Here is a 21,507-nt window from a genome sequence, read left to right on the forward strand (position 1 = left end):
TAGTCCTTTGTTGTTGTATTTAGGACACATTCAAAAATGAGCTGGTTTAATATAATTGTAAGTTTGAATATAGAAATCAACTCCAGTTTCAATTTAAAAATGTATTTATTTTATTTGAAAAATATACAACGTTTTGACTCAAAAGTCTTCATCAGGTATATTTTGTTTACAGGAAAAAAAAGATATAATATTAAAATTATTTATTTGTCAGAATTAAATTCATTGGCTTTGGTTGGTTATGAGTATTTTTTGCAATTTTAAATAGGACTTATGTGAGTGTTTGTCCATTGAAAGTTCTAATTAGACCTCTGTGATTATCAAAGGACTCATAGACTCATATGAATACTAAGGAAAGAGTACAAAATCCCCTCTTTAAATTCAGATTTTAGAAATAATGCTAGATAAAATCTTAAAGTACATGTACTTTTATTTTATCTCTCGAAAATACATTGTTTACTGGTTTCCTAGCAGTTTCCAATACAAAACGTCCCCCTTTTTAGCTCACCTGAGCTAGTCTCATTTTTGCCTAAATCATTATCAAACTAAGTCAGGATGCTTGTCTAGGTTTGTTTGATTGTTTTGGGTTTTACGTCACATCAACACAGTATAGGTCATGCTTGTCTAGGTAATAATTGCAGAGTAATGCCCCTTTCACTTTGAAAATAATATGAAATTTTCAGTTTTCATTCATTATCTCCCCAACAGTATTACACATTCAACTCCAACTTGACATATGGATATGTCAAAGGAATACGCAGGCCAAGTTCAAATTAGGTCATGGTTGGATGAATTTTGGCAGAATTATGCCCCCTTTTACTTTGAAAATGATATGAAATTTTCAGTTTCCGTTCATTATCTCCCCAACGGTATTACACATTCAACTCAATTTGACATATGGATACATCAAAGAAATGTGCAGGTCAAGTTTGAATTTGGTCATAGTTCAATGGTTTTTTGGTTATGCCCCTTAAACTTTGAAAAAGTTGGAAATTTTCAGTTCCCATTCATTATCTCCCCAACAGTTGTACATATTCAACTCAAATTTAAGATATGGATATGTCATAAGAATGCACTGGTCAATTTCGAATTTGGTCATGTTTTGATAATAGCTGACCTTGAACTTTGAAAGAAATCAGAAACTTTTAGTTTCTGTTCATTATCTCCCCAATCACGTATTCAACTTTAATTTAACATAAAGAATAAGCAATTTAAGTTTGAATTTGGTCGTGGTTCAATGATTTTGGACAAAGTTATCTTTCTTGAATGTTGGAAAATTTTTGAATTTTCAGTTTCGGCACTCATACTTTTGTGGAAATTTATGTAGCCATTATTTTGGCTACAAATATGCAATATACAATTTACAAAAGGTTAACACTGAATTATAAGTTTCAGTGCCTTGAACTTTGTATGAAAATGGTTTGTGTTAACATTGAATAGCTTTAAGGGCTTTAAACTTAAAATGAAAAAAATAGTTTGTGCAAACAAATTTGGAACCTATATAAATATTATAACATCTGAAAATTTGGCTGCATGCAGGGGCATCCGTGGCGTGACGAAACATTTCTAGTCTTTGGCAGGTGTTATAATAAAACCTAGTGTTACATCAGATTATGTGGTGTGGGCCTCAGAAGCTGTGTGATTAAGATTGCCAATTTCAAAACTCTGGCCCTTCACCGTGCTATGGGTTTGAATCTCAACTACATGTAAGGAAGCTATCTTGCTGACTTACTTAAGCTTCCTTACATCTAGTTAGGATTCAAATTTAAAGCTGTGTACGACCAGTGATTTGCTAGCTTATGGAATTTCTATCTAGTTAGCCAATAGAATGTTGTCTGTTCTACTCTGGTGCCCATTTGTGCATGAAATAATGCACAGAAGGGCACCTGAAGTCTTCTTCCACCAGTAAGGTTGGAAAATTGCAATATGACCTATACTGTGTTGGTGCGACATTAAACCCAACTTAATAAAATAAACTAAAAATTGGTATGGAAGGTCGTTGGTTCTACTTGGCTGCCTGAAATAATGCACAAAGGTGCATCTAAGGTCTTTTTCTTCGGAACAGTTGGAAAGTCATCATATGACCTTGACAATGTAGGTGTGGCGAAACTGTGTGAGAATATCTATGAAGTGCTGCGTCAGACTTTAAGCATGCAATTACAAATGATAAACAGTCTGTTGAACACTTATAATGTGTCTGATGTAAGATTTATGTTGTTATAAAAACAGTCAGTTTCTTAATGCACATTTAAACCTTTTCTCTGTTTTTTATGATAAGTATGTCAGCCCCATATTTTGTATGACATAGGAAGCTTAATTTGGAATAATAACCTTTTTTAGGTTTTTCTTGAACAAATTTTAATTAGATCCTTTGAAACCCTGCTGAAATAAATTAGGCATTATTGCAAATAGGCATTATGCCATATTATTATCACAAACTTAATGTGAAATGTTCCTCTCAAATTGCTTTTCAAAAATGTCAAGATGTTTAAAGAAAGAAGAGAAGAATTCTATATAAATGGAATTTTCCGGAAGGTTGGCCCCCAATCCTGCTTAGTACACTACTTTTGGATGATTTTTTTTTCAAACTTTAATAGTATGGAAATAACTTCTTTTACCACAGATGTTCAGTAGTAGACAACTGTCAATGACTGATGCCATAGTAACAGCCATGCAAGCCATCTTGTTACCACATGATGACAACATCTCATCTTTGCAACAAGTCCTCCCATTGGCTGATGATGGAAATAGCATGTCCAATCAGATCTGTCGTGTTGTAGCCGAGTTGGAAACCAGAGCTTGTACTGTGCTAGCTCTGTATTTACAAGATATAGATTTCACGAAGGAGTTTATACAGCACTGTGGGTCCACCATTGATATGCTCAAAACACTAGCCAAAGACTGCAGTACTGGTAAGATATGCCTTTACTTTAAATTTCATTGGTCAAAATATGCCAAGTTTTATCTATGAAATCTTTGTTTAAATAATAAACCTGACTGGTTCTTATTTTCCTTACTTGCATATTTTGAAAATCACCAATGTCTTATCATACCTATACCTCAATTGATAGATTCAAGTCTGAAATTATGGTTAATATTTGACTTTTAATGCACTTGCTTGATTTAAATTTCATATGAATTTTACATGCATTTTGATTGAAAATGATACCATGGTTCTTCCTGCGCAATTATAATTCTTGTATGTAAGAAAGCTAGATAGCTAGCTTATAGATGAACAGTTGTTTTTAAGAGAAAATGGCAGGGGATGAGGAGACACACTGATAAAAAGTTTATGTCTTAACCAAAGAATTGTTTATTAAAACCTTGTTAACACAATCATGTTTTGCTTATCAAAGCAAAAAGCAGTCTTGAGGTTCTAGTCCTAAGCCTACTGGAACCAAATGTGATTTGCCTTTGGCTAGACCAGTACACATGCAGTCTAACAAAGCTCTATACTGATGCTCGATTTTGTATTTTGATATTTAAATCCTCTTAACTTTAAATGGACTAGTCCAAATTCAAAGCAGTGCAAATCCATTACGCAAATTTAGCAAATTAAGGGCTAGGAAAACATCATTAAAATATGACCTACAACAAAGTGTAAGTGGCATAAAGTGTAGCAAAAAAATAGAAATAAATGATAAAAGTAGAATACAAACAAGAGGAAAGCTAAATGATTAGTTGTTATCCTATTATGATATTCAGGTGTTAGAAAACCAGTGCTAGAATCCCACTGTGAGAGATTGAGGACACTATACAGAGATTGTGCCAAACCTCCACCTCCTCCAAGTAAAGTTGATAACAGGGTATGTATCGATTTAATTTAAACAATAAAAAAGTTATATTTAAATCTTACTCATTTGTAGAAAATATCTGTTTGTTTTCTGTGAATACACACTATATTTTTAAGATGTCACAATGAAAGTAAAAATAAATAGAGGATATTCAAGATACTGCCACTCATTTAATATCTATTTTTACTACCACTCAATGAAAATAAATCCTGTATTTATAGAAAATGATTTTTCTGTTAATTATATACATTTTTCTCTTTTTGACATTACAATTTGAAAGACTTTCCCTTAAATTTGTAAACTGGCAGAATTTAAAAGAAAATAGTCAGTGAAAATATGTTTAAATGCAGTGAAAAATAAATTTTTTACAGTGAATATACAGAAAATGATAATACACATTTTATTTTATCAATATTTCATTGATAAATATATAATAAATAGAGGATATTCAAGTTTTTTCTATAAATACATGATTTATTTTCATCGAGTGGTATGAAAATAAATATTTCATGAGTGGCGGTAGCCACGAGTGAAATATGGTAATTTTCATGCCACAAGATGAAATAAATCATGTATTTATAGAAAAAAAACTTGAATTTTCTGTTTATTATATACATTTTTCTCTTTTTTGCGATAAAAATGAAACACTTTCCCTTAAATTTTGTGTACTGGCAGAATTTAAAAGAAAGTAGTCCGGCAAGACACCAGTGAAAATACGGAAAATATGTTTCACTGCAGTGAAAAATAAATTTTTACTGTGAAAATACAGAAAATGAAAATACGCATTTTATTTCATCAATATTTCTCAATATTTCATTTATAAGTATATAATAAATGAAAATTCTTAATTTGAAGAGAGATATTCTGTATATTAACTGAAAAACAAACACATTTTTTTATCTTATATTCCATTGCAACTAGTCTATAGTTTTTCTTTTAAACAAGGCAGACATTCCTAAAAAGCATAGAGACTAAAATTGGGGACCAAATACGGCTTGTTATTTTGAGCTTATTCATAACCTTGTGCATATCTTTATATGTCACCCATTCTTTTTCACTAAATCTTTCAATGTAAAGACTGTAAACCTCATTCAGATTTAGACAGTGTGATATGACTTATATCTCACTGATATTTTGTCAATATCTCAACTGATATTTTGTCAATATCTCATTGAAAGATAGAACTTCAGTATATTTTGTAATAAATCTGATTATAACCTCTACAGAACAAGGAAATGACATGGGACACCAGCCGCAATTTTCCACCAGTGAGGGCGTGTTTGTTCTCTCATAATCTTACAGGAGTTACCTTCCTTGGTGACCCGAGTGCTGGCAGTGGTTTGCCAAGAGGAACTTTGGTCTATGCCAATATACCTATACCTTTACAGGTCTGTATATCTCAAGCTAATAAGATATGATATTGTGACATATAAAACAAATGAAAATTGTGTCACAGACTTTTTCATTGCTTAAGTAAGTTGTTTAAGTGGTTGTGCTGGAATGTTGTTAAGAAATACTAAATTAAGCTTTGTGTGGAATGTTCAATTCAGTTGAGTAGTTGCTTGAGTATGTGAATGTCAGTTTTTAGTACAGGATAAAAGAAATCAGGATATAAAACTCTCTGTAAACACACATTTGAGTGCTTTCCTTTTCCCAAGCCAACAACTAGCATTTCTGAAAACAAAGATCTAGCAATATTACAAGTTTGCGTTTCATAGAAAGACCTTAGTCTTGAACATGTCTGAAAACTAAAACTGAGAGAATTTTTGTTTCAAAGATATTCTCCTAACATATGACTCCTATGTTAAGACTCTTCAATTTTTGAATAGCATTGCAGATGAACATTTACACATGGCAGATTGAAGGGCATGCCATTGTATTTTGTAACTTTTCTCAGGAGAATAAATTAAATAGAAGTCTAAAACTTTTACTTAAGATGAAAATATTTATTGAAACAGTCTTAAGTTAGTCTAATAGTTTGTCATATTAGTCTTGGTACTTAGGATACACTAAGGACTTCCTATGAAACGCAGCCCAGATCTATAGCTTGTGTGGAAATTATTTGATTGAGAAATTATGAGGCTTAAACGCTGTCATGGTACAATATTTCAGGCACCATCATTTTACTGGGAGCTGGAAATTTGTTCATTTGGGGACAGTCAGGATGAGAGTTCTGCGTACGTCTCATTTGGTTTTGCCCCACCTGCTGAAAAGAAGGATGGAGCCTGGACAAATCCCATAGGAACCTGTCTCTTTCTGAAGTAAGTCTGCAGGTGCATTTTATAAATGTACAGGTTGTACAAATACACCTGCGGGTACTGTTTTAAGTGGTTAAGTGAGTGACACCGAAAAATTGGTGAATTTGGAGAAATGACGAAAATTGCTAAAATTTTCTCTAGCATAAATATCAACCAACCTATCATTAAATTCTTCTTTTCCAAGATTGGCTAATATTTCTCCACATGAAATGTCTGGAACTTAAAATTTGCTAACTTTTTGACACATGGAAATATTCACTTATACAGTACATTTGAAAGTGAAACTTTGTGTGGAAAGAAAGCTTGATAATTTGCATGATTGTCAGCAATGCTATTATTAGACAAATACTTAACCATCTAAATTTGCATAATGGATTTGTCCTGTTCTGAAATTGAAACTGTTTATTGATGGCTTAAGGAATCTGTAATTTAAAATATTATGGCAAGTTAAACAACCAAAACTGTAGACTAGGCCGTCAAATATCTGATTTGACTTACTGTTCTTATGATAATTATAAAAAGTAAAAAGTAAATTCAAGACATCTTTGACTTGTAAGTACTGGCTGTGGGCAATATGGAAAATTGCTTTTGTTGCCCCCGTAGAGTTAGTCAAACTGCATGGATTTGCAGTCCAACCAGACAAAACCTAATTATTGAAAATCCATTTACTTGACAATGAACAATCCCAAATGAAATGCAGGACATGTTCCTTATACAAATTTTAAAAGGATTAGAGTTATGTAATCACAGATGAACATTCAGGACTTTTCTTGAATTCCTAGATTTTGAAACTCCTAAAAGCCTTCTGTTTTATACAAAACTGATGAAAATAATGCTTCATTAAAGGTTCTAAGGTTTTTGACATTTTTAATTTCTATTCCTGTGTATATAATTTTAGGTAATAGGTATTTTGTGAATCATATAAACTATATTCATACATCGGCAAAAATCTGATATTTTCAGTAATGGTAAGGCAGTCCATTACAATGGAGCCAGTTTACTGCAGTGGCGTAGTGTCAGACTGGACTGTTTGGTCGGTGTCGGAGATATAGCTGGTATAGGCTGGGAGAGAACCAGCGACTCTCCAGTACAGGGCGAAACTCCTAAAGGCAAGGTGTACTTCACCTTTAATGGAAGGAAACTTCAGCCATGGATAGAAGATGTGGCAGGTGCCATGTATCCTGTGGTTCATATACAGAAAAAGGTATGATAAAATATTTTAATTTTTTTGTTTGAGCTTCTTAAATTTTAGTTTTCATTTTGTTATATTTTATACCCTCTAAATGATTTATGAAATGATAAAATAACTTGGTTGTGGTTTAAGGATCTCTGAAACTACTTGGTTGAATACTGTCAAGTTCCATATATACATGCTTGCAGCATGATTGGGTGGCCCAGGTTTCTTAACTACAATGAACAATATGATTTTAGGATTGTGCCTCTTGGCAAAAGTTTTGTATTTTCGTAGGCCTCAAAGAAACTAAAATATTAAATGTCTTTCATTTTATCTTAAGCACTATTAGGTGATATTTTACAAAAAGTTACCTAAAACTTGTTAAATTGATTTTGAATAAATCAATGTATTCAAAAATACCAAATTCTTTCACTGGATGTAGGTCTTTGAAGTCACAATTTGTCATTATAAGCAATTTTAGTTATGTTTTGTTAGCCATAGGTAGCAAAGGTTTATTCAATGACATAACTCTTTTTCTTATTCAGCATTCTGATTAAATCAAGTATCACAATACAGGAATCATATTATGGAAAGGTATATATTCTTATTTCAGTCAACAAGAGTGAAGGCCAATTTTGGTGCCAGGCCGTATGCCTTTGCCGAAGGTCAACAACACAGAGAGGCCGCTGACGAAGCTGATGATCTAACACGAGAAATAAGAGAAAGTTTTGGTCATTTACCGTTCCACTCTACGTCGGACTCTGACAGTGATGGTGCAGTTTCGGCCCCTTCTACACCCAGTAACCTTAGCGAGATTAACGAACTTAATCTAACTGCTGGACCATTGTGTAAAACTGTACCAATTCCAAAGCCTCTAAAAGGTAGTGATTCTGTTAAACATATTAAAGATATTTTATTCGTCGTAATACAAGATCAGATTTTTATACAGTGTTGGTGCAGCGTAAAATAACCCCCATCCTCCCAACAAAAAAAAGAGATAAAATTTTACATTACATATACAATCAATACTACATATTATAGTATGAATTAACTTTTGTAGAGAAAATGAAAATTATATAGTCAAAGATGAGAAATTGTATTGAAAATTTGTCTTCAAGGTAACAACATAATGCTTTAAAAAAATAAAAGTCAACATATCATTAACCCATTTAAATAAAATGCTGTTTGAAAATGAATCAATTATATGCATATATTGGATGTTAAATCTTAGAAATGTTTGGTCTTTTGTGTTGTAGAATACAACCCAGATAACTGTCGCTTCTACAAGTTGTTCCACTCCTATGATAGTATGATAACAACTGGGCCCGACCCAAAGGCTCAACTCCCGGCCCAGGACACGCTGTCAGACGAAGAGTCCAATGAGGATGAATCCAACAACGAGGACCATCATGCATTGTTAGTGAAGGCGTGGGAACAGAAAGTTTTCCCGGTGATCCGAAGGAGGTTTAGGAATGAGGCTGAGAGGAAAGATGGTTTAGAACAGATTAAGGGGGCATTGCAAATAGGTAAATAATTGATGGCTGTGTAGGAGGCATATACATTGTTTCACTGTCACATTGTGTGACCATAGAATGACAAACTTTGAAGTGTCATGGTATTGTTTCCTATGGACACATTTCTTGTTACTGTTTATAATAAAATTTTTGAACATCTTTAGCATGTCTGTTTAAAGAAAAGTTTTAATACAAAAATCATGATAAAAGGTGATGGAGTGGTAAAAAAATAAATAGTTCATGAATGACGGTAGTCACAAGTTCAGTATGATAATTTCATACCACAAGATAAAAAATCATGTATATATAGAAAAAAACTTGAATTTACAATTTAATATGTACATTTTTCTCTTTTCTGACATTACAATTTGAATGACAATTCCCCTTTAATTTTGTGTATTGGTTGAATTTAGAAGAAAGTAGTCTGGCAAGACACCAGTGGAAATATGGAAAATATGATTCACTGTGGTGAAAAATAAATTTTACAGTGAAAATATTAAAAAATGAAAAATATGATTTTATATCATCCATATTTCTCATTGTTTCATTTATAAGTATGTAATAAGTATTATTATTTAATGTAGGTATGACTTTCATTGCTCGACAGACGGTTGAATTTTTGTATGAAGAAAATGGTGGCATGCCACGTGACCTTCACCTTCCAACAATTGATGACATAAAGGAAGATCTTGCCAAATTTACGATCGATCGTGTCAGAAAGGGTACCACGGTTGTGATCAGGGGCTCCACAGGTAGCAGTGCTAGTGGAGCCACAGTGCTACCAAAGTTTGCTGTTCGATCTATGTTAAAAACATTCGGACTCACTGGAACTGTTCTTGATGTAGAAAATGTAAGATATGATAAAGTCATTGTTTTGATACTTTTGAAATATATGGAACTTGTATATTATAATAGAACAAAGCAAAACAATCATGGTATATAATTATATATATTCGTTTTTCTAAGTATTGTATTGAATAAAATGTATAAAAGTTATTAAAATATTTGAGCATCATACCTGAAAATTCAACAATTAAAACAAACCTTTGAAAATATTCAAATTGAAGTAAATCTTAATGTTTAAAATTTATAAGCTGTAAACCCACATTGTATTGTCTTACGTCTGTTGCATATTTGTTTTTATCACATGCCCGTGCTGAGTTTGTGATTCCTTAAAAATGATATTGCATGGCCATGCATATATTTTGAGGTGATGTCATTTGCGTTATATATACATATTGTAAAGTTAGCTTTATACTATAGGCGTGTCAATGAAAAATTATTCTTTTGCACTTTAAACAGTCTTTATTTTGGGTGTGTAATAAAAGAATATTATATTTGTGTAGGTTCATTACTAAATTTATTGAACTTGTTAAATAAAACAATATTTTGCTCACAAGAGGCTCACAATAATAAAATTTAATCCGAAACAAACAACAAAACCTACTACTTGACAGCTGCTAGTTTTTAAATATTTAATCAGCTATATGATTTATTTTTCAGTCTAACGAGCTAGTCCAGGTTGAGACCTATCTGCGAAGTGAAGGTGTTTTAGTCAGATACTGGTACCCGTTAAATATGCTAGAACGACCACCACAGGGTATGAGAAAATCTACGATAACCGGCGGCCAGATACTTGACACCAGCAATGTCAATATACATAAGTATGCATTGAAAATATCTAACACTATGATTTTGTTTTCCAATCTATACATGTAGTCACAGTTTTTTTTACAAATTATATAAATGAAATACATGTATGTTTCAAAGCTCATGTACAGAGTATTAGAAGGTAGAGTTTTAATTTGTATTGCATAAATTCCCATTTTATCAGATGTTTTTCAAGACTTAAACCTAGATATTGTCTGAATACAATAAAATTGTTATGAAAATTACAAAATTTAGGATAAATACACTTCCATGGGTGGTCCTCTATTTTTTATGGGAGTTTGAGGTCACTGTGTTCAACCAGTAATTTGTTTGATTACAAACACATATTGAGTGAAGAATATGAAATTTATGATGCATACACAACCTTGTTTAAAATGGTCAGCTTCACATTAAATACACAATGATTCTTTTCAATCTTTTTTAAGGGAGTTAATTAGATCAGAAAGAACTGTTGCAAGAATGTACTGCCGCACTGCGTTATTGAAGCTGATAGATCATTGCAACTCTTCAGCTATGGAGGTGATATCCTGCTCTCCTAGTCTGGCCTCGGGTATGGCAGCAAGCGCGGCCCTGTTACAGGAACTGGATATTGAAAACATTCAGCTGCTGTCTAATGAGTTGTTAAAGGCACCTCAGCCTCATGGTACTATTAAGGCGAAATCGTTGGTGTTGTCGGACTCGTCCAAACACTGCCTGGCTGCTCACAGTTGTTCGCTATCAGATCTGATGTATGAGAATGTTGACAGGTAAGTCTAATGTTGAATATAATATGTTATCATATAGTAATGTTAGCATAATATAGTAAATTTGCTGTGATGTTTATCATTTTAATATTCAGTTTCCTCTAGGAATGATGACCTTTGGTGGGAAGGTATCTAATTTGCTTGTTCTACTTTTGTATGCCTAAAATATTGGATAAGTGGGATATCATCACCTTATTGCAATAACAAGTTACCCGTTACTGCACTAAGGTGATAATATGATCTTTTTTATCAAGTAAACTTCAGGAATTTGCTGTGCTCCTAAGAGGAACCTGGGGTCATTGCTGATTCAAAACTCATGTGGCATTAGCTGTGGATCACTTATAGAGAAAAATGGTAATATCTGGTTAATTATCCAGGAAAGCCAGGCCCATGAAATATGACCAGAATTGTTAAAATTTAAAGTTTTAACATTGGAGTAGAAAGCAAACAAACTAACAAACAGGTAGTTGCTAGTAGACCTGAATACTGTCAGTGCTACTGGCTGTCATTAGGTAAAAAATATGTTTGAAAAAGGTAAATTTTGTATATGATATGTGTGGTAAGAGGACTTTATTGTAATAAGTGATAATTTTTTAAAAAAGGAAAAAACTTGTTTCACATTCATGCTTGAATGAATATGTCTAAAACAAGAAAACTGCTTTCCAATGTATCAGATCTACTGCGAAAGTCAGACAAAACAAAATTTTTTTATTTAGCAAATACATCTTCATTTTTTTCTTGCTTTAAGATTGAAGAAAGAGCTAGCCATAGCCATTGCAAGAGCAGCTGGTCAAGGAGAAGATTATCTGTTTGAATTGACCAACCAGATCTGTACATGTCTGCAGGTTAGATGATTATTTTATGATAGATTTTCTAACTTTAACATGGCATAGGTATGGGTATCCGTGTTCTTCCTCCCCAGTATAATGGGAAACTTGCTAAATGTCCTTATAAGAATTTTTTTCTGACTTTTTAGAAAAAAAGAACCATAACATAAAGTAAACCTCAACCGAATGTAACGAAAATGAAGAATGTATCATCATAAATGTCAAAGAGTATCGTTGAAGCTTACTAATGTTAGAGAAAGGACTAGTTGCTTATTTTACAGTATTTCAAGGAGGATTTGGCACCTTTGTAGACATATCTACTTCCTGGTTATCAGATGAGTGGCCCATTACATAAACTCAACTTAAACTGTTAGATATCCATTGTATGTACAAACTAAAGACAATAATATATAAATTACACATAGGTGTGTGAGTAAATGTAAAAATATCATCCCAAGGAAAATACTGTTACTTGAAGCTTTAGCTGAGTGTAACATTTTTTTTTTAGACGGATGATATTTTTGCTGTTAACTCATAAACCTATGTGTTATGTATTTTTGTGTGTTATGTATTTTTGTACCCCAAACAAATTTTTCATTGGGACAACGTTTCTATAGGTGTTTATTTTTCATATTTTTACTGTGAAAAAGTACTGTACTAAATATTTAGGAACATGGTACACTTGAATTAACAGTAAGAATAACTCCCATTGGCCTATAAGAAATTAACATTACAAAAAAAGTAAGGGGTAATAGTAAAGTATGACACAACTTTACTAAGGTCAGGTCTTTTTTGGGTCTTCATACTTATGTATATGTTCATATACCTTCATTATAAAAACTATTATTTCAATCAGTATATTGTATATAATTACTATATATCTATTAGACTGCACCAGAGATGTTTCCCTATGAAGAGTTTTCAGGGCAGGGTAAGGTCAGACAAATATATTTTCCCTGGGGAGCCCTTCCCTTTTCTCCTGTAAAACCATCCGAAACAACTAAAAAAAATTGTATAAAGAACTTGGAAAATTTTCCAAAAATTTATATAAAATAGAAAAAAAGTTGAAAATTAGTTTTACGTAATTATCCTGAAAAATTGGTCTTTCATTATTTTTTTTAACAAATTTTCCCTTTCTAGGGATGGGAAAAATTAAATAACTTGTGACAATAAAAATCAAAATTAAATTTTTCTGTCTTCCACAATGACATAATTGAATGGCCTTGGCCCTTCAGAATGTTGCTGGGGTTCTAACCGGTAGGGGACTTTTGTATTGCTTGAAATACTATGTTTATTGCTCGCCTATATGATTGAAATACTGTTTGGAAAAGGCGTAAAATGAAACAAACGAAAGAATAAAAAAAAATGTTTATTGCTTGTTTATCTCCCTTATTTTGAGGGCATTACAATATGATATTGAATGGTTTCGAGTTCAGATTTTATTGTTGTATTGTATAATATGCATCTGCTATTCATTTTTTTCTATTGGTTTTTTAAAGCATTTAAATTTGTCAGAAATAACAATTTGATATGTTATAGTACAATTTGAAAAAAAATTTGTGTGTCTCTGTTGCAGAGTTTAAGATTTATGGAGGCCTTTCTGTTTCTTTTCAGAACATCCTTGTACAAGTCTCCATGGGCTCGGATCTATTGCTACACTGGTCAGAGAATTAAGAAAACTGGTCAAGTATCCAAACAGGAAGTGGTCAGCTACCCGCGGGACACATCCTCAACCAGTAACCATGCTGAACAGTACACTCCGGCAATAATTCCCTGCGACTGTTTTTCACATCAAATTGGGGGTCTCCCCCCCCAGGGATAACCCTACCATTCACCTTTACCACCTCAGTTCTTTCTATCAAATTACTTTATAGAGAAATTTTTAATTTCAGGGAAAATTTATGGGGTGTTGGGACGAAAAAACTCCCCCGCCAAAGGAAGGGTGAACCCCAATTCCCTGGGGTTTTCCGTTTTTTTCTCCAAATTTTCCCTTTTAAAAACGGGAAAACCAAAAATTTCCCTTTGGGGAAAAAATCAAAAAGGAAATTTTTTGGGGAAATTTTTGGGAAAAATTTTTTTATTTTCCCCCGGGCCCGGTTTTTTTGCCATGGAAATTTAAAGAATTTTGTTTTTACCTGTGGAGAAATGAAGTTAGCTTTTAGTTTAAGGAAAAACATTTTCCCCCCAAATAGCAAAAGTTTTTATAAGAATTTAAACAACAGGTGAGGGAGGGAATTTGGTACCCCGGTACATTTCTGCAGGCCTCATTTTTGAATTGAACAACGGGATTCATGGTGTTATTACAGTTTGGAGTTTTAAAGGATTTTTGTTACGAGGGGGGGGGGGGGGGGGGAGGGGTAACAGAACAAGGATGGGGGAAACGAAGGGAAAACACTTATTGGCACAGGTTTTATTTTTTTAAGTAATGTTATGATTTTGTGTAAATTATATTTTATAATTTAAGTATATTTTAGAACTTTGTGTGAAATGTGATTTTTGTGGCCGATTTTGGGTTTGAGCTTATTTGATTCCTTTTGGTTTAATCACAAAGGGGGGGCCAAATTTTTTTTTTTCCTATCTTTTTATCCCTTTTGGTCAGCCATTATGGGGCATTTCAATTTGACTTATTATCTATTGGTTAACCATTTTTTTTCGAGTTTTAAACGTAAAAATTTATTCAAACTTTTATGGAAAAAGTTGAAAAAAAGGGGGCCCCTTGGGGAAGATAAAAAACTTTTTGAAAAAGTATTTTTTTTTATTGAAATTTTATTACTCTTACTTTTTAACTTGCGGAAATTTGGTTTTAAGGGGGTCAGAACCAAAGGGGAAATTCTAAAAATTCCCCCTTTCTCTACTTTGAAATTTAAAACTAGCAAGTGGGAAGTTTTAAACCCAAAACCAAAATGGTAATTTAAAAGGGTGGGGACATTTTGGGTTTGAGCTTGAGATTGGTTTTCCCCGCCCCCAACTTTGTCCAAAATACTTGGAGAAGAAAGGGAAAATGAAAACAAAAACGCGACGAAAAAGATATGCAACCGAAGAGAGGCGTGCTTTGTAGAACAAGTTGGGAAAACGACGCCCGTAGAACCGGGGTTTACCCTCTTAGCCTCATCTTTTTTAGTTTGTGTTTATTAGTGTCTCAAGAAGTTTATCAAGTGTTTGGGCCCCATTAACTTTAGGGTTCAAAATTTTTTCAAAAAGAAGTTTTTGTTTAAAGGGGAAATTAAAAAAGAAGGAAAAAAAAGGTTGGGAAAGGGAATTTGGGAAAAGGCTTTCTAAAATAGCCAAAACCCGGAAGGGGAGTTTATGGTTTCATAGGGCTTTTTTAAATTTTTTATCACACATTTACGATGTTTTTTTTAATGAGAAAAAAAGGGGATTAAAAGCTTTTGTAAATGAATTTTTCTGAATTTCTCATTTAGGTTTTTTAACACTGTAAAGCACACCCGAATTAGTAATAATCCTGGGTTTTTTCCAACCCAAATTTTTGAACCCGACTTTGTTTTAAAGGGGGGGCTTTTTTAAAATCAATTTTTTAAAAAACAAATGGGGAGGGGAATTTTGGGGTGAGATATTTTTACCATATATCAACTGTAGAAACAGTTCAAGTTAAAGAAGTTGTGGGTAAAAGATGATGCCAGTGGTGAGACTGAAACAAAACAAGTGAAAGATACAGGTGAACAAAGTGAAGGAGATTGCAGCAAAGAAAAGAGACGAGTCTGAAAAATGTTCAGGGATGGGTGCTAAAAAAGGAAGAAGTGCAAGATAGTAACCAAAAACAGAGCTCAAGAAAGAGATCAAAAGAGAAAAAAAACTAAATGGTTACGCTGTTGTGTCTGTAATGTCAAAAAACCAAAGTTGAAAATATTAAAAAGAGCCTGAGCAAAAGTAATGCATTGTTCGAAGGGGCATCTCTAGAACATGACGACCCCCATTGAAGTTCCAAACCATTACAACAGTGGCACCAAACTTAATAGCTTGAAGAACAGTCGAATAAACCTTTAGAAAAAACTTTACAGTTTAAAATTTTTTCCCGGATTTAAAAAAAAATCTGGGGATTTTTGGGGCCAAAAGCTTGTGGCTTTTATGAATTTTTTTACCAGTTGTTTCATAGTTTAAACGAACATTTGGGTACCAGGGTTTTTGGGCGGGGAAACAGGGTACATCTGTCTCATTAAGGGGGAGATCTTAAAACCCCAGCCGGAGAAATTTGTTTTTGGCGTTCTTCCCGTAAAATAAGACCCCCAAAAAAAATTTTCCCGAGCAGGTTTTTACGGTTTGAAAAGATTTTTTGGGATGGTTTTCACCAAACCCGCCCAAAGGGAAAGGGAAATGTTTATTTTTTTAAGTTTAATAAAATTTATTTTTAAATTTCACACAATTACAATTTTTTTACCAAATCATCAAGTTACATAAAAAAAAGGGGTTGGGCCAAAAGTTCTAACAACATTATTGTGGGCCCTTCCCCTTTATGGTTATACAATCATAAAGAAAGAACATTGTAAAGCATTGTCAGTCCTACATTTTCTTGTGCCTCATTTCGAATGAAACTGTGGTCCTATTGTCCACAGTGCAGCTTGAACCTGGAGATTTTTAAATACAGGTTTGAGTCTAAAAAGTGGTTCAAAACCATGACTCCATATTTGATACCAGTAATAGATACACCAGAGTGGTTCAAAGAATCCTTTAAGCTTTAATCAAGTAAACTTAAATGAAAAAAAATTTAGACTGTTCATAATTTATGTATGTTTAGTGACTGTTCATAATTAATGTAAGTTTATTTGATATTACTTTGATTGAAGTTATTTTGTCCCTTTGATGCAAAGAAAGCCATATATTGGAATAAGAACGGTTTTAAATTTCCGTATTTCAGATCTCCAGGAAACTGAGCGTCAAGGTAGAGGTAAAGGTAGAAAACCACAGAAAAGTCGCCAAAGAAAAAATGATGGCAACTTTACAGAAAAGTTTGTATACCTTGTTATCATCTAAATTTCATAGTTTAGGCTTTTGAGCTTTTTACAAATCCTTGTCCATCAGAAAAAAATTTCTATTATATGTATTACTGAAGCCAAAAAAGAAACTTTCGCAAAATATGTTGCCAGTTGTTCAAGGGTACCACTTTTTAGATATACTCACCCTTGTATACATGTAGTAGCTTGTAAAAACTCGTTTTTGTTTGCAAAATCGGTCAGCTAATCCCCGTATAAAAGCCCGATGTGTTTATATTAACGTAAAATCGAGTTTCAAAAGGATTGAAAACTGTACTAACATATCTACATTCAAACTTGGAGAAAGTTTCTTTTTTTGTTTCAGTATATTAATCTGAAATTTGGAGACAAACTTGTATTTTGCTTTTTAAAAGGTATTTGTTTAATGATTTTCAAAGGTATTTTTTATCAGACTTAATGATTGTTTTGTGGTTAAGGTTGGGCGACTGTGTATCGCCATGGGCCACTCACTGATATTGGTTTTGGAATCTCATTCTTTGGACTTGAGTTTATTTTCATTGTGAAAGTTATCCAGCTGGCTAAAGAAGCTTTAAGTTGGTTTTATATAGGGTTGCCCACCTGTGGCCCTAAAATTTAATTTGCATAAAAGGAGGAATGAGGTCTTGGGCCCTCCACCTGGTAATGTTTAAAAAAAGTTCACCATATTGCCGTTTACAATGTTCAGTTTTAACATATATCCAAATTGAAAGTCTTTTAATTGTAATATCAACAGGGGATTTACCCACACTGTGGGTTTTTGGATTAGTTAATTAAAAAAACTAATTTAAAAAAGCTGTTCGGGAAAAAAAAATGGGGAAATTTTTAAAAAAATTCCCTTTTAAGCATTTTTTTATTAACAAAAAGTTGGGGATTTGTTTAAATTAAAATTTGTATTTTGGGGTAAAAAAAATGTTAAAAGCCTGAGGAAAACAAGGTTCATAAATGTTTAGTCTGTCCTTTTTTTGGGGATTCGCAGATTGTTTTTTAAATATTTAAAATTATATAAAATAATTCATATAAAATGGGTTTTAAAATTTTTGTAGGGGAAATTAAAAGGGGAAAGACAAAGGGGTAGAGCATGTTGGGAAATCAGAGGAAAAGGAAAAAGACCCTGACAAAACCCGTCAAGGGATGTAAATCAAGGGGTTTTTCTTTAAACCCCATTAAGTTTTTATTAAATGGTTTTTCATGGTCAAATGGGGGGAAAGGGTGTTAACTTTGAAGCATAAGTCCCTCACCACCTTGGGTGGGTTTTTGGATTACTTTCATTTGACAAAGCTTATCCGCTATCAATAATTCTACTAAGGTATCCTCTTTCTCTTAGAAAAATTCACAGGGGTGTACCTGAGATTTTCCTCAACCAATATGAGTTGAAAGTAGCTATATGACCATTACTGTGCAAAAACAAATACATGTTCTGTGGGTACTACATATGGAATTAAGATATTCAAAAGATCGTTCACATGAACCACTTTTTGGACATTTCCCTTTAGTGCCTATTTCCGCATCATTTTGAGGTTATATTCTTGAAAACTAACTCATGCATTTTCAAGTTATATTTTTTGATGACTGACCAAGGCCTACAATTCTTGTTGAGATATTTTCCTTCACTCATTTAATACAAAGCAAATTTCAGGAAAAGCTTGTTAATCTTGTAGTTTTTGCAGGAAAGGTTGTGGGGGGTTCCAAATTAAAAATCAACCTGGTTTCTTACTTTATTGTGAATTTCTTTCTCTTAGAAAATTTGTCATTTTTAATTGTCATTTACAGGCTAATGTTTTTCCTACCAAGTTTAATTGTTTGTCCCAAATCATATTACCAGCACTGTATTTTAGTTTTTTAATGCCTGCTCAATATTTTACGAGGGGTGCTGTTTAAAAAATTGTGTTTTATGTAAATAAATAGAATTTATATTTTTTTATTTTTATTCAGTTAATTCTTGGGGGTAGAAAAAAAAAGAGCGACCTTTTCTGACGTTTAAGGGTTTTTTTACAGTATTTTAGGCCCCAAACCCGGTTTGCAAAATGTGAGAGGCGTTTTGGGGGGCAATACTTGCCTGTGGTTTTGATATACACTTTGAAAGGTACTTTGACTCGTTTAGAAAAACGGTTTATATTCTCAACAGTGCACGCTTTTTTTTGTAGAGCATTAATCATGTAAAGGGCAGGCTGTTGGTTCATTCTTTTACAAGGCTATGCCAAAAGTCAAATAATAAGTTCTCTTGATTTGATATTTGTATATATCAAAATATCATAATGAGGAAGTTAATGACACATATTGTTAATACTCATAAATATGCTTTACAGGGATTAGTAGATCTAAGGAACATGGGAATTAAGAAAGACAAGTAAGGTTTTCGATGCAACTTAAGGAAAAAAGATACAATTTTCCCAACTTTGGGATAAAAGATCTTGAAATTGTTAAATGACTTGTTGCCAGATTTCATGAAGTTGTTTGTATTTTATAAAATATGACTGCAATGGTAAATGAAATAAGTAGTTTATAACTAGTTTAGACGGTTTTCTTCTTATATTGGCTTGTGATGGCCCATCATCATGGGTGTAAAGCTTATATCTAATAAAATATATGTCTTTACAAAGTGATACAGTAAAATTATGTTGTCCAAAAAGAGTATTTACAAAGATTGCAGCTCTTACTTACCATAACACACATGAATATTGTACATATAAACCAAATAAAATGTGTCTGAACAAAATATTATTATGCTGTTTTAAGAAGGGCTTGTTTTAATGGTTTAGCAATGATTTTGTGAATGTTTCGAGGAAAAATACAAAGATATTTTTTATCATTTAGGTATTTTGGATTTTTTTCAAAATACAAACATAATCTTATGAACTCAGATGGCAGATATAAAATAATAGCTCAATACACTTTAAAGAGACTGCTTGTAGCATGTTATTTCCGATACATTACATTTGTGAATTTGGGTGCTTTGAAAAATAGTGAAGTAAAGAATTGAAGTTGACTTTGTTAGGTTTAAATGATTGTATTAAAAGATATGGCTGATAAATGACATTAAATCACATAACCAAATGAATTAAATCACATGTCAATCATTTTAGATCTGCACTGTTCTTGACAACATTTCAAGCTCAGCAAATGGCCAGGACAGTGGAGACCGTTTACGCCCCCCACATGACGCAGCTCTGACACAGTTTGTAAACTCATTCTGTCGTGAAGTTAGCAGTCACACCAGCCACGATACATCCTTCATGAGATTAGAATTTCTGCGGTAGAACTTTCAAGTGAAAAATATTCTTGTCTGCAAGGTATAGTGTTAATAAGCTAACCCTTAATACTTTTTTGTTTATTTATAATAAAATAGCTATATAATGTACCAGTCAATTGTTAAACTACAGGACCTTCACCTTTGTGGAATAGCACAGAAACTATGATTTTGATTTTCAAACTCCTATTAATGGCCTTCTCCTTCACCTAGTTTGAAAAGAAGGGAAACTATGACCTTTATTTTCCACATCCCGGTAAAAGTCCCTTTTCTACAGGGCCTTGCAGCTGGTAAATGCACCTGCTCTTCAAAGTTGGCTGACACACATACCCTGCTACTGCATTGACTAGGTAGTGCAGGGACAGTCTTAAAAAAGTCAAAACTTGGCACAATTCCCCTGCTATCCCACACACTATATGGTTTGAGGGCTGGCTATGTTTTCAATCAACTGGTGCTTATTATAATGTCAGAAAGTTTCTTTATAAAGTCTTAAAGATATGAATAGAATATTGATTTTATCTAAGTTTATTGAAAACTTAAAAGAATCTAAAAAAAAACAATTCTCAAGCACAATTTTAAAGTATTTTTATTTTTGTAAGTATTCTCTGACTCTGACACTTTATTAAGAATGAAATAAAGTTAATTTATCTCTTTACCCTTAAATCTTTGCTTGTTATGGAAGTTGTAATGTTTTGCACTTAACTATGGTTTGTTACTTCTATCTAATACAAATTTATTTCCCAAGTCCATTAAGATACCGGAATGTGTTTATTTTAAGGAAGAAAAGGAGCACCAAACTGTTGCATATAGTAAAATATATCTCCAAAACCAAATTGTTTTATATATGATATATTATAGGAAACCACTTACTGCAAATTGATATATTTATGATCTTTTTGTATAAATTTAAAATACTTCATTTACAGAAAATTACCAGTACATTGATGATTAGTTAGTAAAAAGTAACCTTTTCAGTTCTACACATAATACTTAATAACTGGTTCCTGTTTCAGGAGTTCCCGTTGAGAGTTTACGACTGAGATTTGCTTTTCTGCAATCTCTGAACAACACCCTAGAAACATTTTTCCTGCCACTGATCGACCTGCGACCTTGGCAGACCTACAACAGGAGCACATCAGCACTGCTATCTAGAATAAGAGGACTGCTTTTCTATGACACTAAGTGCGCTTTGATGAATAGAATCTTGAATGCAACAGCGAAGAGAAAACCGGACCAGGCTGCACCGGAAATTACTCTTGATCCACTTGAGATATTGGAGGTGAAGATAATTTTT

At 32.9% G+C, this 21,507-nt stretch overlaps 1 protein-coding gene across 1 annotated transcript in view; it reads left to right on the top strand.

The window, feature by feature from the left end:
* LOC132742718 (probable E3 ubiquitin-protein ligase HECTD4) overlaps positions 1 to 21,492 on the top strand; it is a gene marked incomplete at its 3' end in the record, with an annotated part of 71,229 nt that extends 49,737 nt beyond the window's left edge. Inside the window, 17 exon segments of the mRNA XM_060731184.1 lie at positions 2,621 to 2,909; positions 3,703 to 3,803; positions 5,018 to 5,179; positions 5,904 to 6,052; positions 7,013 to 7,253; positions 7,837 to 8,104; positions 8,480 to 8,749; positions 9,322 to 9,587; positions 10,241 to 10,401; positions 10,834 to 11,154; positions 11,900 to 11,996; positions 12,867 to 12,914; positions 13,555 to 13,759; positions 16,852 to 16,946; positions 20,168 to 20,197; positions 20,199 to 20,256; positions 21,227 to 21,492. Coding sequence (XP_060587167.1) covers positions 2,621 to 2,909; positions 3,703 to 3,803; positions 5,018 to 5,179; positions 5,904 to 6,052; positions 7,013 to 7,253; positions 7,837 to 8,104; positions 8,480 to 8,749; positions 9,322 to 9,587; positions 10,241 to 10,401; positions 10,834 to 11,154; positions 11,900 to 11,996; positions 12,867 to 12,914; positions 13,555 to 13,759; positions 16,852 to 16,946; positions 20,168 to 20,197; positions 20,199 to 20,256; positions 21,227 to 21,492 — 3,027 coding nt within the window.
* Positions 21,493 to 21,507: the final 15 nt, after the last annotated feature.

Source organism: Ruditapes philippinarum, unplaced genomic scaffold (assembly GCF_026571515.1).
Source record: "Ruditapes philippinarum isolate M1 unplaced genomic scaffold, ASM2657151v2 ctg1446_1_1_1_1, whole genome shotgun sequence".
NCBI classification, from domain to species: Eukaryota; Metazoa; Mollusca; class Bivalvia; order Venerida; family Veneridae; genus Ruditapes; species Ruditapes philippinarum.